Source organism: Protomyctophum bolini (assembly GCF_963924005.1).
Source record: "Protomyctophum bolini genome assembly, chromosome: 21".
In the NCBI taxonomy this organism is placed as follows: domain Eukaryota; kingdom Metazoa; phylum Chordata; class Actinopteri; order Myctophiformes; family Myctophidae; genus Protomyctophum; species Protomyctophum bolini.
This window is the reverse complement of record NC_137882.1, coordinates 8000043-8018555: the sequence shown is the minus strand read 5'-3', so window position 1 is coordinate 8018555 and position 18513 is coordinate 8000043. Positions and strand designations below refer to the sequence as shown.

Below are 18513 nucleotides of genomic sequence, written 5' to 3'. Positions count from 1 at the left end.
TATAACAACTACACCAAGGGGTCTAATGAAGTAACCTACTGTCAACTCATAAACACAAACATTTTAAATCATGACACTCCATCTTTAAAGAAAAGGTACCAAGTATTTTATTAGGCCCGCTTAGTTGTGATGGTCCATATGGCCAAAGGTTGGGAATCGCTGCGGTAGAGAATGAATACGATGGAATACTATTGGACCACCCAGTGGACCAGGGGAATGAAATGGAGGAGGGCCTTTATTGTGACACCATATGTGGCAGTGAAGGGAGTGATTTAATCCATTTTGGGCGGGAACCCCTTTTGGTCTTATGTTATGTTATGCTTTAGCTATTGAAAAATAGCAGATCTACAAGCTCATAGCGAATGGCGCACTACAAGCTTGTAGGTCTGCTATTTTAGAAAAATCGAAGAACGAAGAACTGCATGAGTGCAGTGCAGGGCGAGTCTGTGTCACTGCTGGTCACACAGCTGGCATGGCAAAATCTATTTTACTCTGTCCTGTTTTGTTGTGTGTTTTCTTTCACACATGCACGCACACACATGCACACACACACACACACACACACACACACACACACACACACACACACACACACACACACACACACACACACACACAAGACAGGATGCACTTGTGTTGCTAGATTTCTTGAGGAACAAAGGCTGTGTCTGATTACAGGCTGTAGCTCTTACAGGCAGACCCATTGTATGACCCCATTGTCCAATTATGCCCTCCTGGGAGTATTTTAGTAGTTTGATAAGATTACGACACACTCAGATTTAAGGATGAGCGAGTGCTGGATGGGTTGAGACAATAGAACATAGCTACCACACAGACACACCGGATAGCACGGCCGGGGGCTTAGATGCAACAGCTGAGCTCCTTGGACACTAAGTAAAGTGATGTTTGTCAGAAGCCATCAGGTTTATTCAGGCCAAGGCAGGACCCCTGAAGCAGGGACCCCCCTACAGAACCCCTGAAGCAGGGACCCCCCCTACAGAACCCCTGAAGCAGGGACCCCCCTACAGAACCCCTGAAGCAGGGACCCCCCTACAAAATACTATGTACATTTATGTAAAGTTATGTGGGGCTCAGGTGTAGAGTGGCCGGATGGCAACCGCTAGGTTCCCATTTCGAACCCGGGCTCCCCCAGAGTTAGAGTCGAAGTGTCCTTGAGCAAGACTCTGAACCCCTAATTGCTCCCGATGTGCTGGTTGGTGCCTTGCATGGTTTCCTCTGCCATCAGTGTATGAATGTGTGTGAATGTGTGTGCACAATCTATGGAAAGCGCCTTGGATAAAGGCGCTATATAAATGCACAATTTCTTTCCCTTTTTGTGGGTCTAATTGATGTCAATCCCACTCCTGCCTGTTCCCGTTGACTTTTATTCCCGTCCCATACCAATCCCAGGATTAATTAAAATTTGAATCCCATCCCGCGGGAATAACAATGTTGTCATCCTCTCTGGCCCCCCACCTACCCAGGGTCTCTCTGTAGGTGGCCCTCCAGCCCAGCCCGTTGACCGAGGAGTCCGTCCTGAAGACGATGAAGAGCTGATTGGCGGAGGAGCGGAGGTCGGGCGGGAGGGCGGCGCCGCAGAACTTCCCCAGCGACGGAGACAGCGTGTCGGGCCCGTCGAACACCTCCACGTAGTCATAGCGACAAGACGACGACGCCTCGATCTGGAAGGTGTTGAATCTTCCCACAGAGAGAGAGAGAGGGAGAGAGTAATGGAGTATTTGTGGGTGTACTTTTAGACAGATCAGTAACTCTGTAGAAGTAAGTCAGAGGTTCAAATACGATGCAGATGCTGTCTTACAGTAGGTCCGAGTCCCGACCATAAATGATGCCGACTCGCGATCCGGCGGCGTTACACCCATGACCCGCCGGGCAGCGCCCGGGAAACCAAAGTCTTTACAATTTACAATTTAGGCATTTAGCAGACGCTCTTGATCCAGAGCGACTTACATTTAAGCAAAAACAAGGCATGTCATACAGTACATCACATATATAAAAAGTAGTTATCATGAATCGTGTATAAGCTAAGAACGTAACAGTGGAGTATCTATGTCAACTATACATACTACTATATTATATATTATACAATATACATGTGTACTATAAAGTGCTATGACTACATAAAATGCAATTCTAGTGCTGTCTACGTAACAAGCTATAAGTCTGTCTTTGGGTTCCGGGGGGAGTATGGTTGCAAAGCTGAAACTTAAAGGAATTGATGGAAGGGCACCACCAGGAGTGGAGCCTGCGGCTTCATTTGACTCAACACGTGTACAAATGAAACCAAATTCGGTTCCATTTGTGCAAAATGTGTGCTCTCAGAAGTTATGGGGGTGTGAGAAGACTGAGAACTACTAGCCCATTCTGACCGGGAACCCATTTTTGTGTTAGCATCATGTTATGCTTTAGCTATTGAAAAATAGCAGATCTACAAGCTCATAGCGCGCCACCGAGTGGCGCGCTACGAGCTTGTAGGTCTGCTATTTTTGAAAAATCGAAGAGCGACTGACATTTTTAGAATCTGATCTCGGGTCAGAATGGGTTCATCAGACCAGTGTGTGTCCAGTGGAAACCTCGTACGAATCTGATCTCAGGTCAGAATGGGCTAGTTTGATTGTATTACATGGTGTATTATGTGCGTGTACTAGAGAGTCGGTCTTACTTGAGTTGGATGACGGTGTTGGCGCGCACCATGACGCGATAGGTACAGTTGATGTTGTGGTGGTAGTTGGTCATGGACAGGGCTGGACTGCTCACTGTGCCTGCTGTCGAATTGTAGAAACCACCACACGCTGCAGGACACGCACACACACGTACGCACAATTTACAATTTGGGCATTTAGCAGACGCTCATAATCCGACTAAGGGCCGATTCATACTCCTGTTTCGGCGCTGTAGTGCCGAAATGATTTCGGCTCGTCAGAAAATTTCAGTAGCACCGAAGAGCCGACTTTAGGACGGTACCCGCCCCCCCCCCGAACCTCAAATGACGTCACATTGTAGGCTCTACAGCGCCGAACCGACTTTTATTCGGCTCTAAAATAGGAGTATGAATCGACCCTTACAGTAAGCAAGATCAACACATGGTAATACCTCAAATACATAAAGAATAGTCATCAAGAATCATATGTAAGCCAAGAACCTAACATCCGTCTAAAAGCGGAATATCTAATGGATCTATGCATTTACACTATAGAGTGCTATGTTTACATACATAATATGCTATCTAAATTACATACATTGAGCCTATGCATAGGGTCGTCGAGTCTAGGGCAAGTGCTACGGCAAGTGCTACGGTAAGTCGGGTACGGTAAGATGGAGTCTGAAAAGGTGGGTTTTCAGACTACGGCGGAGGTTTGGGAGTGAGTCTGCAGTTCTGATTGCAATGGAAAGTGCGTTCCATAGTTTGGGAGCATTCGCACGGCGCACGTAACTACGTACGTACACACGGCGTATGTACGTACGTACCTACGTACACACATGTACCGCACACACGCACACAGTTTCTACATCAACATTTTAGGAGGCCAATTTCTCTGAATGCCATTTTGACAAGTTTTTTTGTCCTCACAGTGCTTATCAAATTGTACTACATTTGCACAACTGCACCTCACAAGTACAGTATCTCAAGTACATCTATGTGACAAATACAAATCTCTTGTATCTGGCTCTTGTGTGGGGTATACCCCACACGGTGCACGGGCTGTTTACAGCGCACCGGAGGAGGGGAATGCGGTCCAGAATGTGTGGAACGCTTCATTCAGGCCAGCCAAGAGGGGAACGCCAGGAATGGCAGGACGGTGCACTTTTTGAACAATCGCTGGGGATTTGACCACTCAGCCAGATGGGGAGGAGAGACCAATGGAGGCGATACAAACAGAAAAAAGAGATCAGAAAGAGACTAAGACTGGTATTACTAAAAATGCCTGTCCCTAGAGACTCATGTCCAACTGAGTGCACAGCAGCAGTGGAAGAAGTACAGCGGTTTTGAATAGCCGATCAATAAGCTCTTAGCTCAGAGCTGGTTGGTTAAAAAAGTGCTCATTGAATTATGAGAGTGTAAGACTCCATGGCTATGTTGACGAAAGCACAGAAACAACTCTTCTCATATGGTCTGATTACAGCGAAAAAACTAATTCTGACACACTGGAAGAAGGAAGAGGCTCCTGCATTTAAGCACTGGTTAAATGAAATGACTAGTACACTTCATCTTGAGAGAATAAGGTATTTCCTGAGAAACAGGGAGAAACAGTTTGATAAGATTTGGCTGCCCCTTGTCCATTACCTGAGTAGAAACGATTAATAGACAGGATACCATTGATATGGTTGACTGTACGCCATTTTCTTTTCAGATGTTTTCCATGAGCTTTCTATCATCTTATTATATAGTATGCAATGTCACTGAGCAGTATGGGTAGGAGGGTTAAGGGATTTCTTTATATTTTTTTGTCTTTATTTTTTCTTTCATTTTGTTTCATAATTGTAATAATTTATCTGTTCAATAAAAACATATTTGAGAAAAAAATAATTATGAGAGTGTACTAATGGGGTCTGTTTGGTTCCATTTGTACACTCTCAGAATTACAGACCTGTGAAGGTAGCTTGCGTACTCCACCATAACAGTTGGGTTCGGGATGGCTCCCCGACGAACCGAACTGATGTCTGACAGGCAGATGTCAATTCATACTCACCCCCTACGTGCACGCACACCGACTCGCTTGACCCAAGCAGTGTACACTACAACCAGCACAGTGCCTACAGTATATAGAGCACCGAAGTCTGACGTCAACTACACCTCCCGAAATATGAGTAATCTATTTGTCATTTCCGTTCACGAAAATATATTTTAAATACTTATTTCTTTATTTCCATTTCTGCTAAGCAGCAAGCTATATATGCTTAGATGATTTCTATTTATATTAGGATACATTTGCGTGACTGTAATGTAAAGACGAAATGGAAGTGGGGAGGAGGCTCCACTTCCGCTTTATATTTTACTCATGATAGAGCTTCCGTTGCACCAGACTGTATGACGGAAGCATTTGGAAATTGTGAGACGCAACAGTCTGGCAACGCCAGACTAACCTCTGAATGGTGTCATATAGTAGCCCTGCCCAACCAACCAAACTTTGCCTGTGCTGTTTGTGTGTGTGTGTACTTACGATATGTGCGGTATTCGGCCATGAAGCCATTGTCGTTGATACTACTGTCAGAGTAGAAGTTGATAAACATGGGTCCGAAGCTGGAGAAGGGACCGGGGATGGTGCTTCCACAGACAAGGGCGATGGGCATGCCGGAGGAGCTGGTCCCTCGGTAGATCTTCACCCCGTCCAGTCGACAGTTGGTCGACTCTGGAGGGACCGGAAGAGGGGAAGCAACGTTATTATAGTTTTAGCATCCTACCGGGACCTCTAGTGCTCATGGTTTTCTATCCTACCTGTACCTTTTGAGTGGTGCAACCACTCCTACAACCAGCAATGTCCGTGTACACCTATATGTATCTAAATGGTGAATGGTGCATTTATATAGCGCCTTTATCCAAGGCGCTTTACATAGATTGTGCATTACATTCACCCATTCATACACCGATGGCAGCGGAAACCATGCAAGGCACCAACTAGCACATCGGGAGCAATTAGGGGTTCAGTGTCTTGCTCAAGGACACTTCGACAGTAACTCTGGGGGAGCCCGGGTTCGAACTGGCAACCTTGCGGTTCCCATCCAGGCACTCTACCCTTGAGCCACCGCCGCCCGTATCTGAGCACCAGTATATGACTATTAGTACCAGTAGGGGGCACCAGAAACAGAGAGAGGGATAGTGCTGCTCTGTTGCCTTACTTGCATTACTTGCATTACTGCTATTATCTTTTATGTTTTATGCCTTGCTTTTCTTTTCTTTCTTTCTCCATTGCTCTGTTAAGCACTTTGAGCTGCATTTTATGCCATGAAAGGTGCTATACAAATAAAGTTGTAGTATTATTATTACTATTGCTAAGAAGGAGGTGCAGGTTACTGTACGTTCAGTTTGGAGCGCGCGGAACGTGAGGATGATGATGGTGGTCGCTCCGGCGTCTATGGTGTAGTTACAGTTGGCGAAGTCTGGATAGTGGCCGGGGTAGTTGGGAGACACCACACGGCCACTGGCCGCCGTGAAGTTTACCCCGCAGCCTGCAAGACAAGAGGGAACGAGCGAGGCAACTTAAACGAGGGTTCAAGTATCAGTCGCCTCTAACAGAAACAACACAACAAGACTAAAGTGGCCAATGGGCAGCATTTAAAATATAGTGCAAATATCCGATCTACAAGCCCTGCACAATGTATTGCGAGCTTGTAGATTTTCACTATTGATATTTTTTTTGAAGAATTCTACAAAATCTTAAAATGTTGGGGAGAATATACAGTAGCAGTGCATTGATATTAAAAAGAAAATCTAAATACTCTAAATGCTTGATCTCCTTATAGAGGGTATGTGCGTGACATCATCATCGTACACAAAAGTTATGCGGGAACGCCTACTGTACTAACGCCTGCATCCACCTACGCCAAACAGAAAAGTCCTATCTGATTGCATTAAACAACCTTAAACTCACTTTTCCACTCGATTTGCCACTGACTTTTTGCCACTCTGAATTGACCCGTTGCAGATCGGTACAGTTTTTTGGGGGGGGGTTCTGTTGCAACTTGTTTTGCGATCATTGTTGTGGAGCAGACTGGGCTTCGGAAAATAACCCATTCTGGGCGGGCACCCATTTTGGTGTTCGCATTACGTTATGCTTTAGCTATTGAAAAATAGCAGATCTACAAGCTCATAGCGCGCCACCGAGTGGCGCGCTACGAGCTTGTAGGTCTGCTATTTTTGACAAATCGAAGAACGACTGACATAGAAACATAGCTTTTTCAGAAAACTGTCAGGATGTAGAAGACATTTTTAGAATCTGATCTCAGGTCAGAATGGGTTAAAGGTGCTTCTACTGTGCAGCGTGCATGCTAACAATACGTACGTGCAGTGAAGTTGGCAGAGAAGCCCGTGGCGGCGGCGCCTGTGGACTGGAAGCGCAGGGTGATGATGTAACAATACGTACGTGCAGTGAAGTTGGCAGAGAAGCCCGTGGCGGCGGCGCCTGTGGACTGGAAGCGCAGGGTGATGATGTTTGCGGGGGAGACGACGGGGCCTGGGGCCGTGCTGCCGCAGCCTGTGAGCAGCAGGGCCTCATCCACCTGGGACCGGCCGGACCACGCCTAGCGGAGGATACACACACACACACACACACACACACACACACACACACACACACACACACACACACACACACACACACACACACACACACACACACACACACACACACACACACACACACACACACACACACACACACACACACACACACACACACACACATTTTTATTTTATTTTCCAGAAAGGGAGAAGAAAACAAGAGAGGCTTAACTCAAACTTTAAATAAGTATAAGTAAGGCCCAGTATCTCTGACGTCATGGACACTGGGCTCACTTACTTCCTGGACTACATGTTGTCTCAGTAAGACAGCCCTCCCCCTATCCACAAGGAGGAGCAGTGCAGCAAAGCATTATGGGAATTGTAGTCTAGGAAGTAAGTGAGCCCAGTGTCTGTGACATCAGAGACACTGGGCTCACTGCTAAAAAATCAAAAATATCTAAAACCACAAATTACACATGCACATAATAACACACACATGCCCAGGAAAATGTTCTAAATCTTCTAAACGTCATTAACATATTTTTGTAAGTGTCCCTATAACCTCGCCCACCTTGACGTAGCTGTCCTGGCACGTCCCGCTGCTGTCCGTGATCTGGAAGAGGCTGTTGAAGCCCAGCTCCAGGTGGTTGCCCTCGTGGGCGATGACGTGCCAGGAGCACTCAGAGTTGGCGGGGAACTGCTGCGGGTAGTTGGGAGACGCCACGGTGCCCACGTCCGCGTGGATCACCCCTCCGCAACCTATAGGGGTGGGCGATAATGGTGGTAAACATCGTATTGTGATGAATAAATCGTATCTAGTTGTCGTGGAAATTTAGGGATAAACATTGTAATAATACTCCAAGTTACAGGCTGTTTTCTGTCCGCCTGTTTGTTTATGATGCCACTGCCCCATTTGGTGAATGCCTTGAGGCTATCTATGTTGGGGGTTGTCTATGTGAGAACAAGCTATATAAGCTGAAGTTACTTGTCATTCTGGGAGCCAGACTGGGGTTTCCATGCATGAACACGTCATGTAAGTCTTGTCTCCTTACTCGAGTAAAATCCTTATACTATATAACTCTGACATTTTGTGCTGCCTCATTATTCATTGTTTATGAATTGTCTTTTGAGTATGTGTCCCACAGATTGCCTTGACATATTTGGAGGTTCCACCGAGATGAGTGCTGTATGGGCTTGGCGTCTCGGCCTGGTGGGTAAAGTTCTGTCTTTCGGCTGGGTCGACATCGCGCAAGTGAGTATTATGGGTCTGTTTGGATGTTCAGAAAATGAGGTATTGCATTTGTTCAGGGTTTTAAAGTATCGGTGATGAATTTGGTTGTGATCACGATGGCCTATATTTAAAGAGGGAAACTGTGAAGTTTTGCCTTTCATATGTGCATATGAGAGACGGAGGAACGGTGTTTGGTTGGTTGAATGACTTATGGTTAGAGATGGAGGTCTGACGAATTGTACCAGTGTACATTTTGGGAAAAAAAGGGTAGTCTATTCAATAAATCATTCATTGTTGCCTGCTGTCTAATAGAGGGGGACGTGGTCCTGCCTATAGGGTACCCTGTTGTTTTCTGAAGCAACGAAAATTGGCTAGCCAGTGTGTGAATGTAGGCCTACTGTGTTTGAGTGTTTTTGCCTATCTGCCTGTGTGTGTGTGTATGAGAGGGGCAATGTGAGGGAATGACTGAGATTTAATAGTCTGAAATGCAGCCTAAAATTAAAATGGAGTTATGAGAATGCCTGAGATAGGGGTATGCCTAAGAGGTAAAGTAATACATTTTAATCACATAATTCTCGAGACGAGAAAACGGAAATAGTTAAGGAAGTGAAACTAAGGAGTGAATAAAGTACCTACAGTATGTTTATGGAGTACATATGTCGCGATGTATACTGTTTGAAGTGTGGGTGTACACATGTGTATGAGTGGAAATGCTCAAATTTGTGAAGAACATTTTTTTTAGGCCTGTAGAAGATATTTCGGTGCATTTATGGACAGTTTATTCGTTTTTGGTGTGCTGAAATCATAAGATATTCTATTATAGATATAATATTCTGTGTCATATGTGGAGTTGAAGTAATCCTGATGAAAAAGCAGGCCTATAATAGTTAAGTCTATTAACTACATTATATAATTCTTATATGTGTGGGGCTGAAGTAATCTTGATGAAAAAGCAACTACTAAAAGCCTCATATGGTCGGTTGAGTGTCTGATTAGGTTAATTTTATGTTAGTATGGGTCCTTCGAACTCAAACTTTGATCAGTGACTGTCTAGGGTAGAGACTTGTTTTTCTTAACATGGCATGATAGCTTGCCCGGGGGGGGGGCTATTCAGTATTCTACGGCTCCCTGCAAAGGGCGTTGTCGCGAAATTTTATCTAAATTCTTCAGGCAAGCCATGCCTGATTAATGTTATAAGTTAGTTTAAGAGTCAATGCACCATATAGGAGTTTATCTCCTGTTTTCTGAAATATACGCAGAGTATGGCCAGGATATTGTTGTTGTAAATCGCTCTGGATTGAGAGCGTCCTTTCAATAGTATATTGGACAGTGTGTCAATTAGTTTAGTAAGATTGTGAGATAAAGATAACTTGATTTTGTTAAATTGCGGATCTACTATGTGCACGAGGCACGTTGTTTAAATTGTAGACAGATTGAGAAAAAAAGAAGTGAAAGAATAGTATGATGTTAATGTTAAACTGTTTAAGGTTTAAGATAAAACAGAATGGAAAAATGTTACAGAAGTATAGTAGAGAATGTGGCCGGGATTATAAGTACCTCAATAAGACTAGGATCTAGGAACATAAAATAGGCTGAAAATATATCACTGAGTATGATGTATGCAATCAATGCATTCAAAAGAGCTGAAAAAAGGAGAAGAGTTTTATGGACTCATAATAGTGATTATTGTTTAAGTTGTTTAAGTTTGCCATAACCATAGTGTTAGGGTTAAATTAAGGACGTAAAAGGTGGCTCAAGGTGGGTTGTGTATAGACTGCCTTAAGCAGGAAAAGATGCAAAGGAATGTGGGGTGCTTCAAAATAATGCTTGGAGGTAGTGATTTGTTGAAATAGTCAGTTAAGGAAGAAACAGATGGTGTTCTATAGGGACCTTAGGTAATTGTCTGGTAGAGAAAGAAATTAAGTAAGTAATTAGTATATCAGGTTGAGTAATCTACAGTATGTCTTAAAGTGTAAATCTGCAGTATACAATTTTTTAAATCATATATATACCAATGTAACCCATTATGGGTGGGATGCTAAATAGGAGCAGCACATTTAGTGGGCATTGTTTTTTAAATAGCTTAAATTAGTTAAGTGCATTGTAGACATTGTCTCTATCAGAATGGGGAGCAAAACGAAATTTGGGTAGATAGTAACCACAGTAGCATAGTCTATTAACTTCACTATGAATTATAGTGAGGGGTTAAGCCCTCATGGAAATGAAATTATAATGATACATGGTATTGTTACAATACCTCGTTCTGATACAGCTGAACATTGGTCTTATACATCTTAAAAGAGTTAAGTAGTAATTGCACGTACATACTCAAATTAAACAAGTATGCCAAATGCTATTTGCCCGGTATAAGAAATGGGGCAGCGCTTGTGATTAGCAAAGCTGAATAGCATGTGACAGAGATATGACATTATTTGAAGGACAGGAACCCAAAAAGTTAAAATACGGAATAGAATATAGCGGCTATGGTTGCAAACGTTAGTGTGCAGTGGATTGCAATATTATGCAAAGATAGATGTACATCTGTCAATGAAACCTCGTCCTGTTCTGGTGGGGAGAGGATACCACAGTCAAATTCAACCTGCTGGTTTCGTTTTTTCCAGTATGAGGGGGTTGATACATCAGAACGAACTGAACTGAACATTGGTCACTAACATGGACATTGATGCACTGACATTGTGAGATGTAACATTATGGCAAGCAGTGATGTGAAAGAGACTGGGGATCTCTGAGAAATCACTGGACACAGAGTATGTTCGGGATCTGAAGGAAACAGATTCTTGAACCCAACACGTTTGTGACAACTGAGTGCGACAACTGAGTGCAAGAGAAGCTATTTTTGTGACTGACTGTGTGGTTTTCTCTGCAGTTATGGAGGGGTGAGGTTGAGCTGACAGATGAACATTGATCAAATGACAGTGAGTACAGAGTTGTACGGAGTTGCGTTTGTAATTGTAGCTGCTATAAAACAAAATAGGTTGTGTTAACTAAAATGTAGTACTGTGCTGTTGCAAGACCATTATCTGAGTTCCTGTGACATGGTTAAAATAGAGACAATAAAACCTTTTCTGAGTGTTAATGAGTTTACAACATGGTCAAGGCAACAAAGCCCCCAGTACTATGATCAGCTGCTCAGAGGTCGTAGCCTTGCTGAGCCATGAGGGTCATAGGGCGGGAGCCTATCCCCTGTTTCTGTAGCGTGAGGCAGCTTGATGTACAGGTACACCCCCTGGACATGACGCTAGTATGTCGTAGGTACTTGCCCAAATCCAACCCTTGATGCTGAGGGTCAAGCGGGGAGGCATTTGGTATGACCCGGCCGGGGATTGAACCTCAGCCTCACAGTCTTAGGATGGACTCTAACCACAAGGCCACTGAACTACGTGGTCAGAGTTTAGATACTAAAATACAAATATAAATTAATGGAGTTCAATAGTACAGTACTAAATAAGTAATAAGAAGATAATATAGTTAATATTCTACTGCAGTCATATAGGTCACGTTGAGGTCAAATCTGTAGAAATGTAGGCAGTGTAAAATTAGTCAAATCTCTACATTGTATCGTATCGGTTAGATAATTAATTAGGATGCAAGTACAGTAAGGCATAGTTTTGTTAAAATAACAATTGATTTGAAATAATATTTGTAAGGATACATGACGGTTTTGATCGAAGCTATATTGTGCTACACTCCTAGGACTGGTGAATTTGAATTAGTAAATGGAATGGGAGAAGCGGAAAGTGTTTTCGCATATCAGATAGTGGTGATATTAGTAAGGAGGATACGGTCTCTGAACAAACAGAGGCACCACTAAATTCTAGCCCAACCATTCAATACAGTAGTAAGAGCAATTATAAGCTGTGCAATCGTCATCAAAGACACTGATGTCAGGACAAGAAATAATAGTGATTAAATTATTTCTATTGATGTATTGGCTGTATGAGTTAAATTTAAGACATACTGTACTGGGATAACGTGTTTACATGATCAGATTGTGATCAAGCCGGAATAGGCTGGGCTTAAAAATAATAAGGATCATATTGATGAGTTTTGATTAGCTGTAGGGTCCAGTAAGAGGCTGTATACCACGGATTGGATGAAACCTATAAAAACATTACATGTACCTCTGCTGGTCTGTGAGCTAGTGAGTTTTGTATTATCAATGTAGCTGGTCATCATAGGGAAATATAGGGAAAATAATATTACGTGTCGGGAAGACAGGGAATAATAGTGAACGACAAAAGATGTGCTCTTGCTGGTGGTGACTAATGAATTGTACCTTGGTTAAACGTTGTTTAAATGTGCTCTTAAATTGAGCTCTCTAGATGCACGTGCAAAACGCATGGTAGTTTAAAAGTTAAAAGTTCCTGTGTAGTTTTGATTAAGCTATTGATTTGAGTATCATTTGTGAACTTATGAGTCTGACAGTTTTATTTGATACTAGAATAGAAGTGCTATAATGGTGCATTCACAATAAAACGAAGTATGTGTTTCCTTTCCGAATAATACGTGTGACTACGAAACTTGGGTTGCAGTAAGGGGATGTTGAACAGGTGTCGACATTGCCAGTTATTGGCTAGATTGCCATAGGGTGTTTTCGGCTGGACATTTGGATGGTCTGGGACATGAGTCACATTTTGCTGCATTCTCGGATGACAGTAACAGGAGTCCGCGATGATGCCTGTGGGTAAGATTCTAGGTGTCTGGTCGGTTTAGGCCTGGCTAGTTTTGTTTCAGGGGACGCCCTGAAATAGACAAAAAATAAATGTTATGTTCTGATCCAGTTTTTCTGATTAGGTCCAAGGAGGAGGCGTTCAAGATGCATGTTGCATCATAAGATTGATTACTCACATGGTTGTGGTATGAAGTACTAACGGAAATTACTAATCTCTGATGGGAATTAAAGCTGTGCATGCGCGCCGGAAATGGTTATATTGCTGTGTTTACAGGAGGAAAGTATCATTGGATTTTGGGAATCAAACCTGTGAGTATTACATGGATAAAATATCTATCATCTTGATGTTCTGAAGATATTTTCTATGTGCATAGAAATTTTACCTGCTGTATATATAGTAGAGACATAAGGATGTATCCAGAGATAGGGCTAAGTGATAGTTAGTGTAAGCAACGTGGGTATAGAATGAGCTCAGTTCCATATGGGTTCTCCGTCCGTGACGATACTTGTATGAACGCACATATGCTTACTGGGTTAGGGGTCAGCTGGTAGCCAGCTGTAGGGACATTGGAAAGGTGGTGGACTAGCCATAAATGAGATGCAGCTAAGATAAGAAGTTCACGCAGACCCCTAGGCTTTAATTGCACCCCCAGTAAAAGGCTCTGTTCTCACAGGCTGAGAGTAAAGACTCTGAGAGAGAGCTTTAAATTAAATGCCACTTACTGTACACCTTCTGTGAGTAAGGAACCAACATGGTATATATACATGTGTCCAAGTTAAATATGATTTATCATATTCCCGTCATATTACAAAGTGTTGAGTCCACCATCAACAGTAATAGGTAGAGTAGGGTGTTTTTACAAATTGGTTTGTAGTGTGTTCCTTTCAGCTCCATAAGGATGAGAAGAGTCTGTTTGGAAAAACATGACAGCATGGCTTAGGAGATGATGATGATGTGTGGCTAGGCTGCTACAATGACGTCTCCACACCGACGTTCCTGAATGGGGAGTTGTGGGCTGGTAGCACTCTGGACTCTGGATTCTGTGATCATGCTTCGGAAGCTGCGTTACCTGTGTGGTGACATTTTCTGGTCTTTTGGAAAGCTGCAGCGTGTGTGGCTGTTCTGTCAAAATGGCCAATCTGCAAGCTCGCAACATGTCTGGGCCCTGAGGATGTGATGAACATAGGTGCTCTGTGCTTATGTTCCGTGAAGGAGCGAAAGAGACTTTCGGTTTTGTTTGCTCTGTGTGGTTTTAACTACATGGGACCTGCAGTGCGCTGTCTGTGAAGTGTGCAAGTGGACAGTTCTGAATGGACACTCTCTGGTGCTGAGATGTTTTCTTGAGTCCGATGTCTGCAACGGTCGTTGTATGTTTAATTTGGCGTTGCCTTATTTGTTTATTGTTGTAAAACCATTGTGTCACTGTATATCGTAGGCTGTAAGGTGTAAGCGGTCGCTCTATGACGATGAGGGCCATGTAGGAATTTTGCCTGTGTATCTAACATTTTGTGTTCCAGGTTTTTGCCTGCATCTGCGATGTACTGATAAATGGTGTTTATGAGTTTTTAAATGTTTAAAAGTGGGGTAATGTCGTGGAAATTTAGGGATAAACATTGTAATAATACTCCAAGTTACAGGCTGTTTTCTGTCCGCCTGTTTGTTTATGATGCCACTGCCCCATTTGGTGAATGCCTTGAGGCTATCTATGTTGGGGGTTGTCTATGTGAGAACAAGCTATATAAGCTGAAGTTACTTGTCATTCTGGGAGCCAGACTGGGGTTTCCATGCATGAACACGTCATGTAAGTCTTGTCTCCTTACTCGAGTAAAATCCTTATACTATATAACTCTGACATTTTGTGCTGCCTCATTATTCATTGTTTATGAATTGTCTTTTGAGTATGTGTCCCACAGATTGCCTTGACATATTGACGGGACGATTAATCGGCAAACACATCGGCATCGGCCGATTTTTCAAAAATAGCAGACCTACAAGCTCGTAGCGCGCCACTCGGTGGCGAGCTATGAGCTTGTAGATCTGCTATTTCTCAATAGCTAAATTATAACATAATGTTTAAAACACCAAAATGGGTTCCCGGCCGCCCAAAATGGGTTAAACCAATATATTGGTAATCAGTGTCGGTAAAATTTAATAAATATAAAATAAAATAAATAAAATGGTTTTAGCAGATATTGTATTTTATAATAACTATGTTGAAAAATGCATTAAAAAAGTCTGAAAAAGCCGTTTTTGATCATGAAGGCTGCAAAGGAAGGAACACGTCAATTCCAACCAGTTCCTTTCCCTTTCATCAGGCGCCCCAGGGTGATGCAGTTTAGAGACCAGGATTACTGCATGATTGTTTTGTGAGGGTACCTACCCTATAGGCCGGGACACGGGGAGAACATGAAAACTCCACACAGAAAGGCATTTTCGCCAACCCCACCAAGGCTATGGTCGCTTGATTGTTTAAACATGACGTCATGGGCCGCTATGGTCGATAACGGGCTTAATAAGCCCAAAGCTTATTGATAACTCAATAAGTTTGATATCGGCTTTTTTTTCGGGTATTGGTTATCGAGCTCCATCCCTAGTCATGTGTAATGTGTGCGTGGCTAACCCACCAGAGGAGTCGGCTTCCCAGGAGGCCAGGAAGCCTCCTCTGGACACGCTGTGGTCCGCCAGGAAGACGACGGCCAGCTGGTTGGACTGCGACTGCACCGTTCCTGGGGAGGTGGTCCCGCAGTACTGGCCCACGACGGGAGCGCCCGGGTGGCCGCCGTTGAAGATGGTGACCGAGTCCCACCTGCACGTGCTGTGCGCCTCCAGGTTGAAGTAGCTGAAGGTCAGCTGGACACGGAGCACGGAGAAGCACAGTGGAGACATTTAATCAGGTTTAGAATGGAGCTCTTTGGTCGTCCTGTTCAGACGGTCGGCATCCTAGACGGATTGGGAATCTGATTGGTTTGATCACATCTGAACAGCAACAAAAATAATACAATAATACATGGAACATTTTATTTATCGCTAGGTGGTGGTTTAAAATGTGATTCAAATCAGATTTTTATAGATGTTTCTCAGTTTGAAAACTGAATTGATACTAGTCTGAAAACACAATCCTTTCTGGAAATTTGGGAAGGCGACAGTGTCATATGATGTACAGTGTGGAAAGGAAAAAAAAAGGGGGGGGGGGGTGACTTTTTGCTTTTTTTTACACGGGGCCGTTTCGATTGCAGCCGCCCGTAGGTGCATTTTGAGATGGTTTTGATGGAGTCTAGAAATTCACATTTCTTAATGGCTGTTGGTAGGGCGTTCCACATTTTGGTGGCATAGGAGCGAAATGTATTTAACCCATTCTGACCGGGCACCCATTTTGGTGTCAGCACCATGTTATGCTTTAGCTATTGAAAAATAGCAGATCTACAAGCTCATAGCGCGCCACCGAGTGGCGCGCTACGAGCTTGTAGGTCTGCTATTTTTGAAAAATCGAAGAACGACTGTGACATTTTTAGAATCTGATCTCAGGTCAGAATGGGTTCATCAGACCAGTGTGTGTCCAGTGGAAACCTCGTATGAATCTGATCTCAGGTCAGAATGGGTTAAACCCTTGCTTGAGCCCATGCATGTCTGAAAAAAGCCTTATTATATAGTGTGATCACATCAGACACAATTCCACTCGACCTTCTGCAACTCGACCTTCTGGTACAGATTGAACAACCCCTGGTGCTGTGTGTCAAGCAGGGAGAGATTGGGTGCACATTTTTATAGTCTTTGGTATGACTCGGCCGAGGATTGAACCCGACCTCCCAATCTCACGGCGGACACTCCAACCGCAAGGCCACTGAGCTTCAAATCAATCAACACACTCAATGAGACAAGGGCACACTCGACATGGCAAGGCACAAGGGCCAAAGTACATACTGTTGGTGACAGCATGGAGACCACATTTGTTGCGTCACGGACAAAATGGGTTGACTGTTCTTCAGTGAGAATTGAGCACTCATTGGCTATAGCCCTGGTATAGTACCCAGTACCATGCTCCTGTTACTTAGGATGCAGGTAACACATTTCACTGTATATGCAAATACCACATGTGGACTATATTCTCATTATATTAGTGCGTTGACTCACTTTAATGGTGTGGCCCTCCGGGGCCTCCAGGAGCCAAGCACAGCGACTGGGCCCCGGGTAGACGTTGGGGTAGTTAGGGGTGGCTATGACACCTCCCTCTCCTGTCTGCCAGCCTCCACAGTCTGAAGAAGGACAGGGGAGGAAGAATAAATACAATGTTTGTAGTGGAAGCCACCACACTGACGGTGGAAATTGGAATTCACAGATTCACAGAGAAGTTGACGTGACTGTGTTGGCAATAGGGCATGCAACGATTCCTCAGCTCACGATACGATTCAAATCACGATATTAGGTTCACAATACGATTTTTCACCAGTTTTTGAACAGAAATGTATTTTCCAGACTAATGACAGAAAAATCATTTTTTTTTTTTATTAGGCTATTAATTATTTCTCTTACACAAATCCAGTATTTTCTTCTTTTCATTTTACAATAGGCCTACTTTTTGTTTTCAATACTGTAGAAAATGATTTTTTTTTTAATCATTTCTCTTCCAGAAATCTTAAATCCTGTTTTTTTAACAATACTCTACCCTCTTTTCAATCCTGTGATGTAGGTATAAGCCAAGTACTATCCTCTTTTCAATACTGTGTAGCAAGTAGCAAGCAAATAACAGGAAACCTTTACACAATTCTCAAATCCTTGGATCGTGATACAGTACATGTTTTTTTTATTAAATCGATTTAAGTTGTCAACAGTTTATATCGATAATACTGTATAACCGTGAGAAAAGGACAGCCTCCTACCAGAGCACATGGCCAAGTAAGTACTGGCCATGAAGCCCAGAGCTGCTCCTGACGTACCAGAGAACATGTACTTGGCCATGAAGCCCAGAGCTACCCTTGACGTACCAGAGAACATGTACTTGGCCATGAAGCCCAGAGCTACCCTTGACGTACCAGAGAACATGTACTTGGCCATGAAGCCCAGAGCTACCCTTGACGTACCAGAGAACATGTACTTGGCCATGAAGCCCAGAGCTACCCTTGACGTACCAGAGAACATGTACTTGGCCATGAAGCCCAGGTCTACCCCTGATGCGTCCGTCCTGAAGTGGACCCACAGCTCCGGGGTAAAGACCACGATGGGTAGGCTGGGGACGGTCTGTCCGCACAACTTAATCAGCTGTTCTCCATCATGGTCACCTGGAGAAAACAACACGCTTTAGTTAGAAAAAGAAGGAGAAAAAAAACCCCCACCTGTGCAGCCATATTATGGCT

At 43.6% G+C, this 18513-nt stretch overlaps 1 protein-coding gene across 1 annotated transcript in view; it reads right to left on the bottom strand.

Annotated features, from left to right (window-relative positions):
• The window catches only part of cubn (cubilin (intrinsic factor-cobalamin receptor)), a 77530-nt gene that overhangs the window by 10276 nt on the left and 48741 nt on the right, over positions 1-18513 (bottom strand). The window contains exons 51-59 of the mRNA XM_080793300.1: positions 18289-18438; positions 17294-17415; positions 15787-16012; positions 7809-7996; positions 7101-7257; positions 6037-6186; positions 5181-5369; positions 2681-2810; positions 1481-1698 (exon numbers count right to left, since the gene is read on the bottom strand). Of these exons, the coding sequence (XP_080649426.1) occupies positions 1481-1698; positions 2681-2810; positions 5181-5369; positions 6037-6186; positions 7101-7257; positions 7809-7996; positions 15787-16012; positions 17294-17415; positions 18289-18438 (1530 nt within the window). The remainder of the gene's footprint in view (positions 1-1480; positions 1699-2680; positions 2811-5180; positions 5370-6036; positions 6187-7100; positions 7258-7808; positions 7997-15786; positions 16013-17293; positions 17416-18288; positions 18439-18513) is intronic.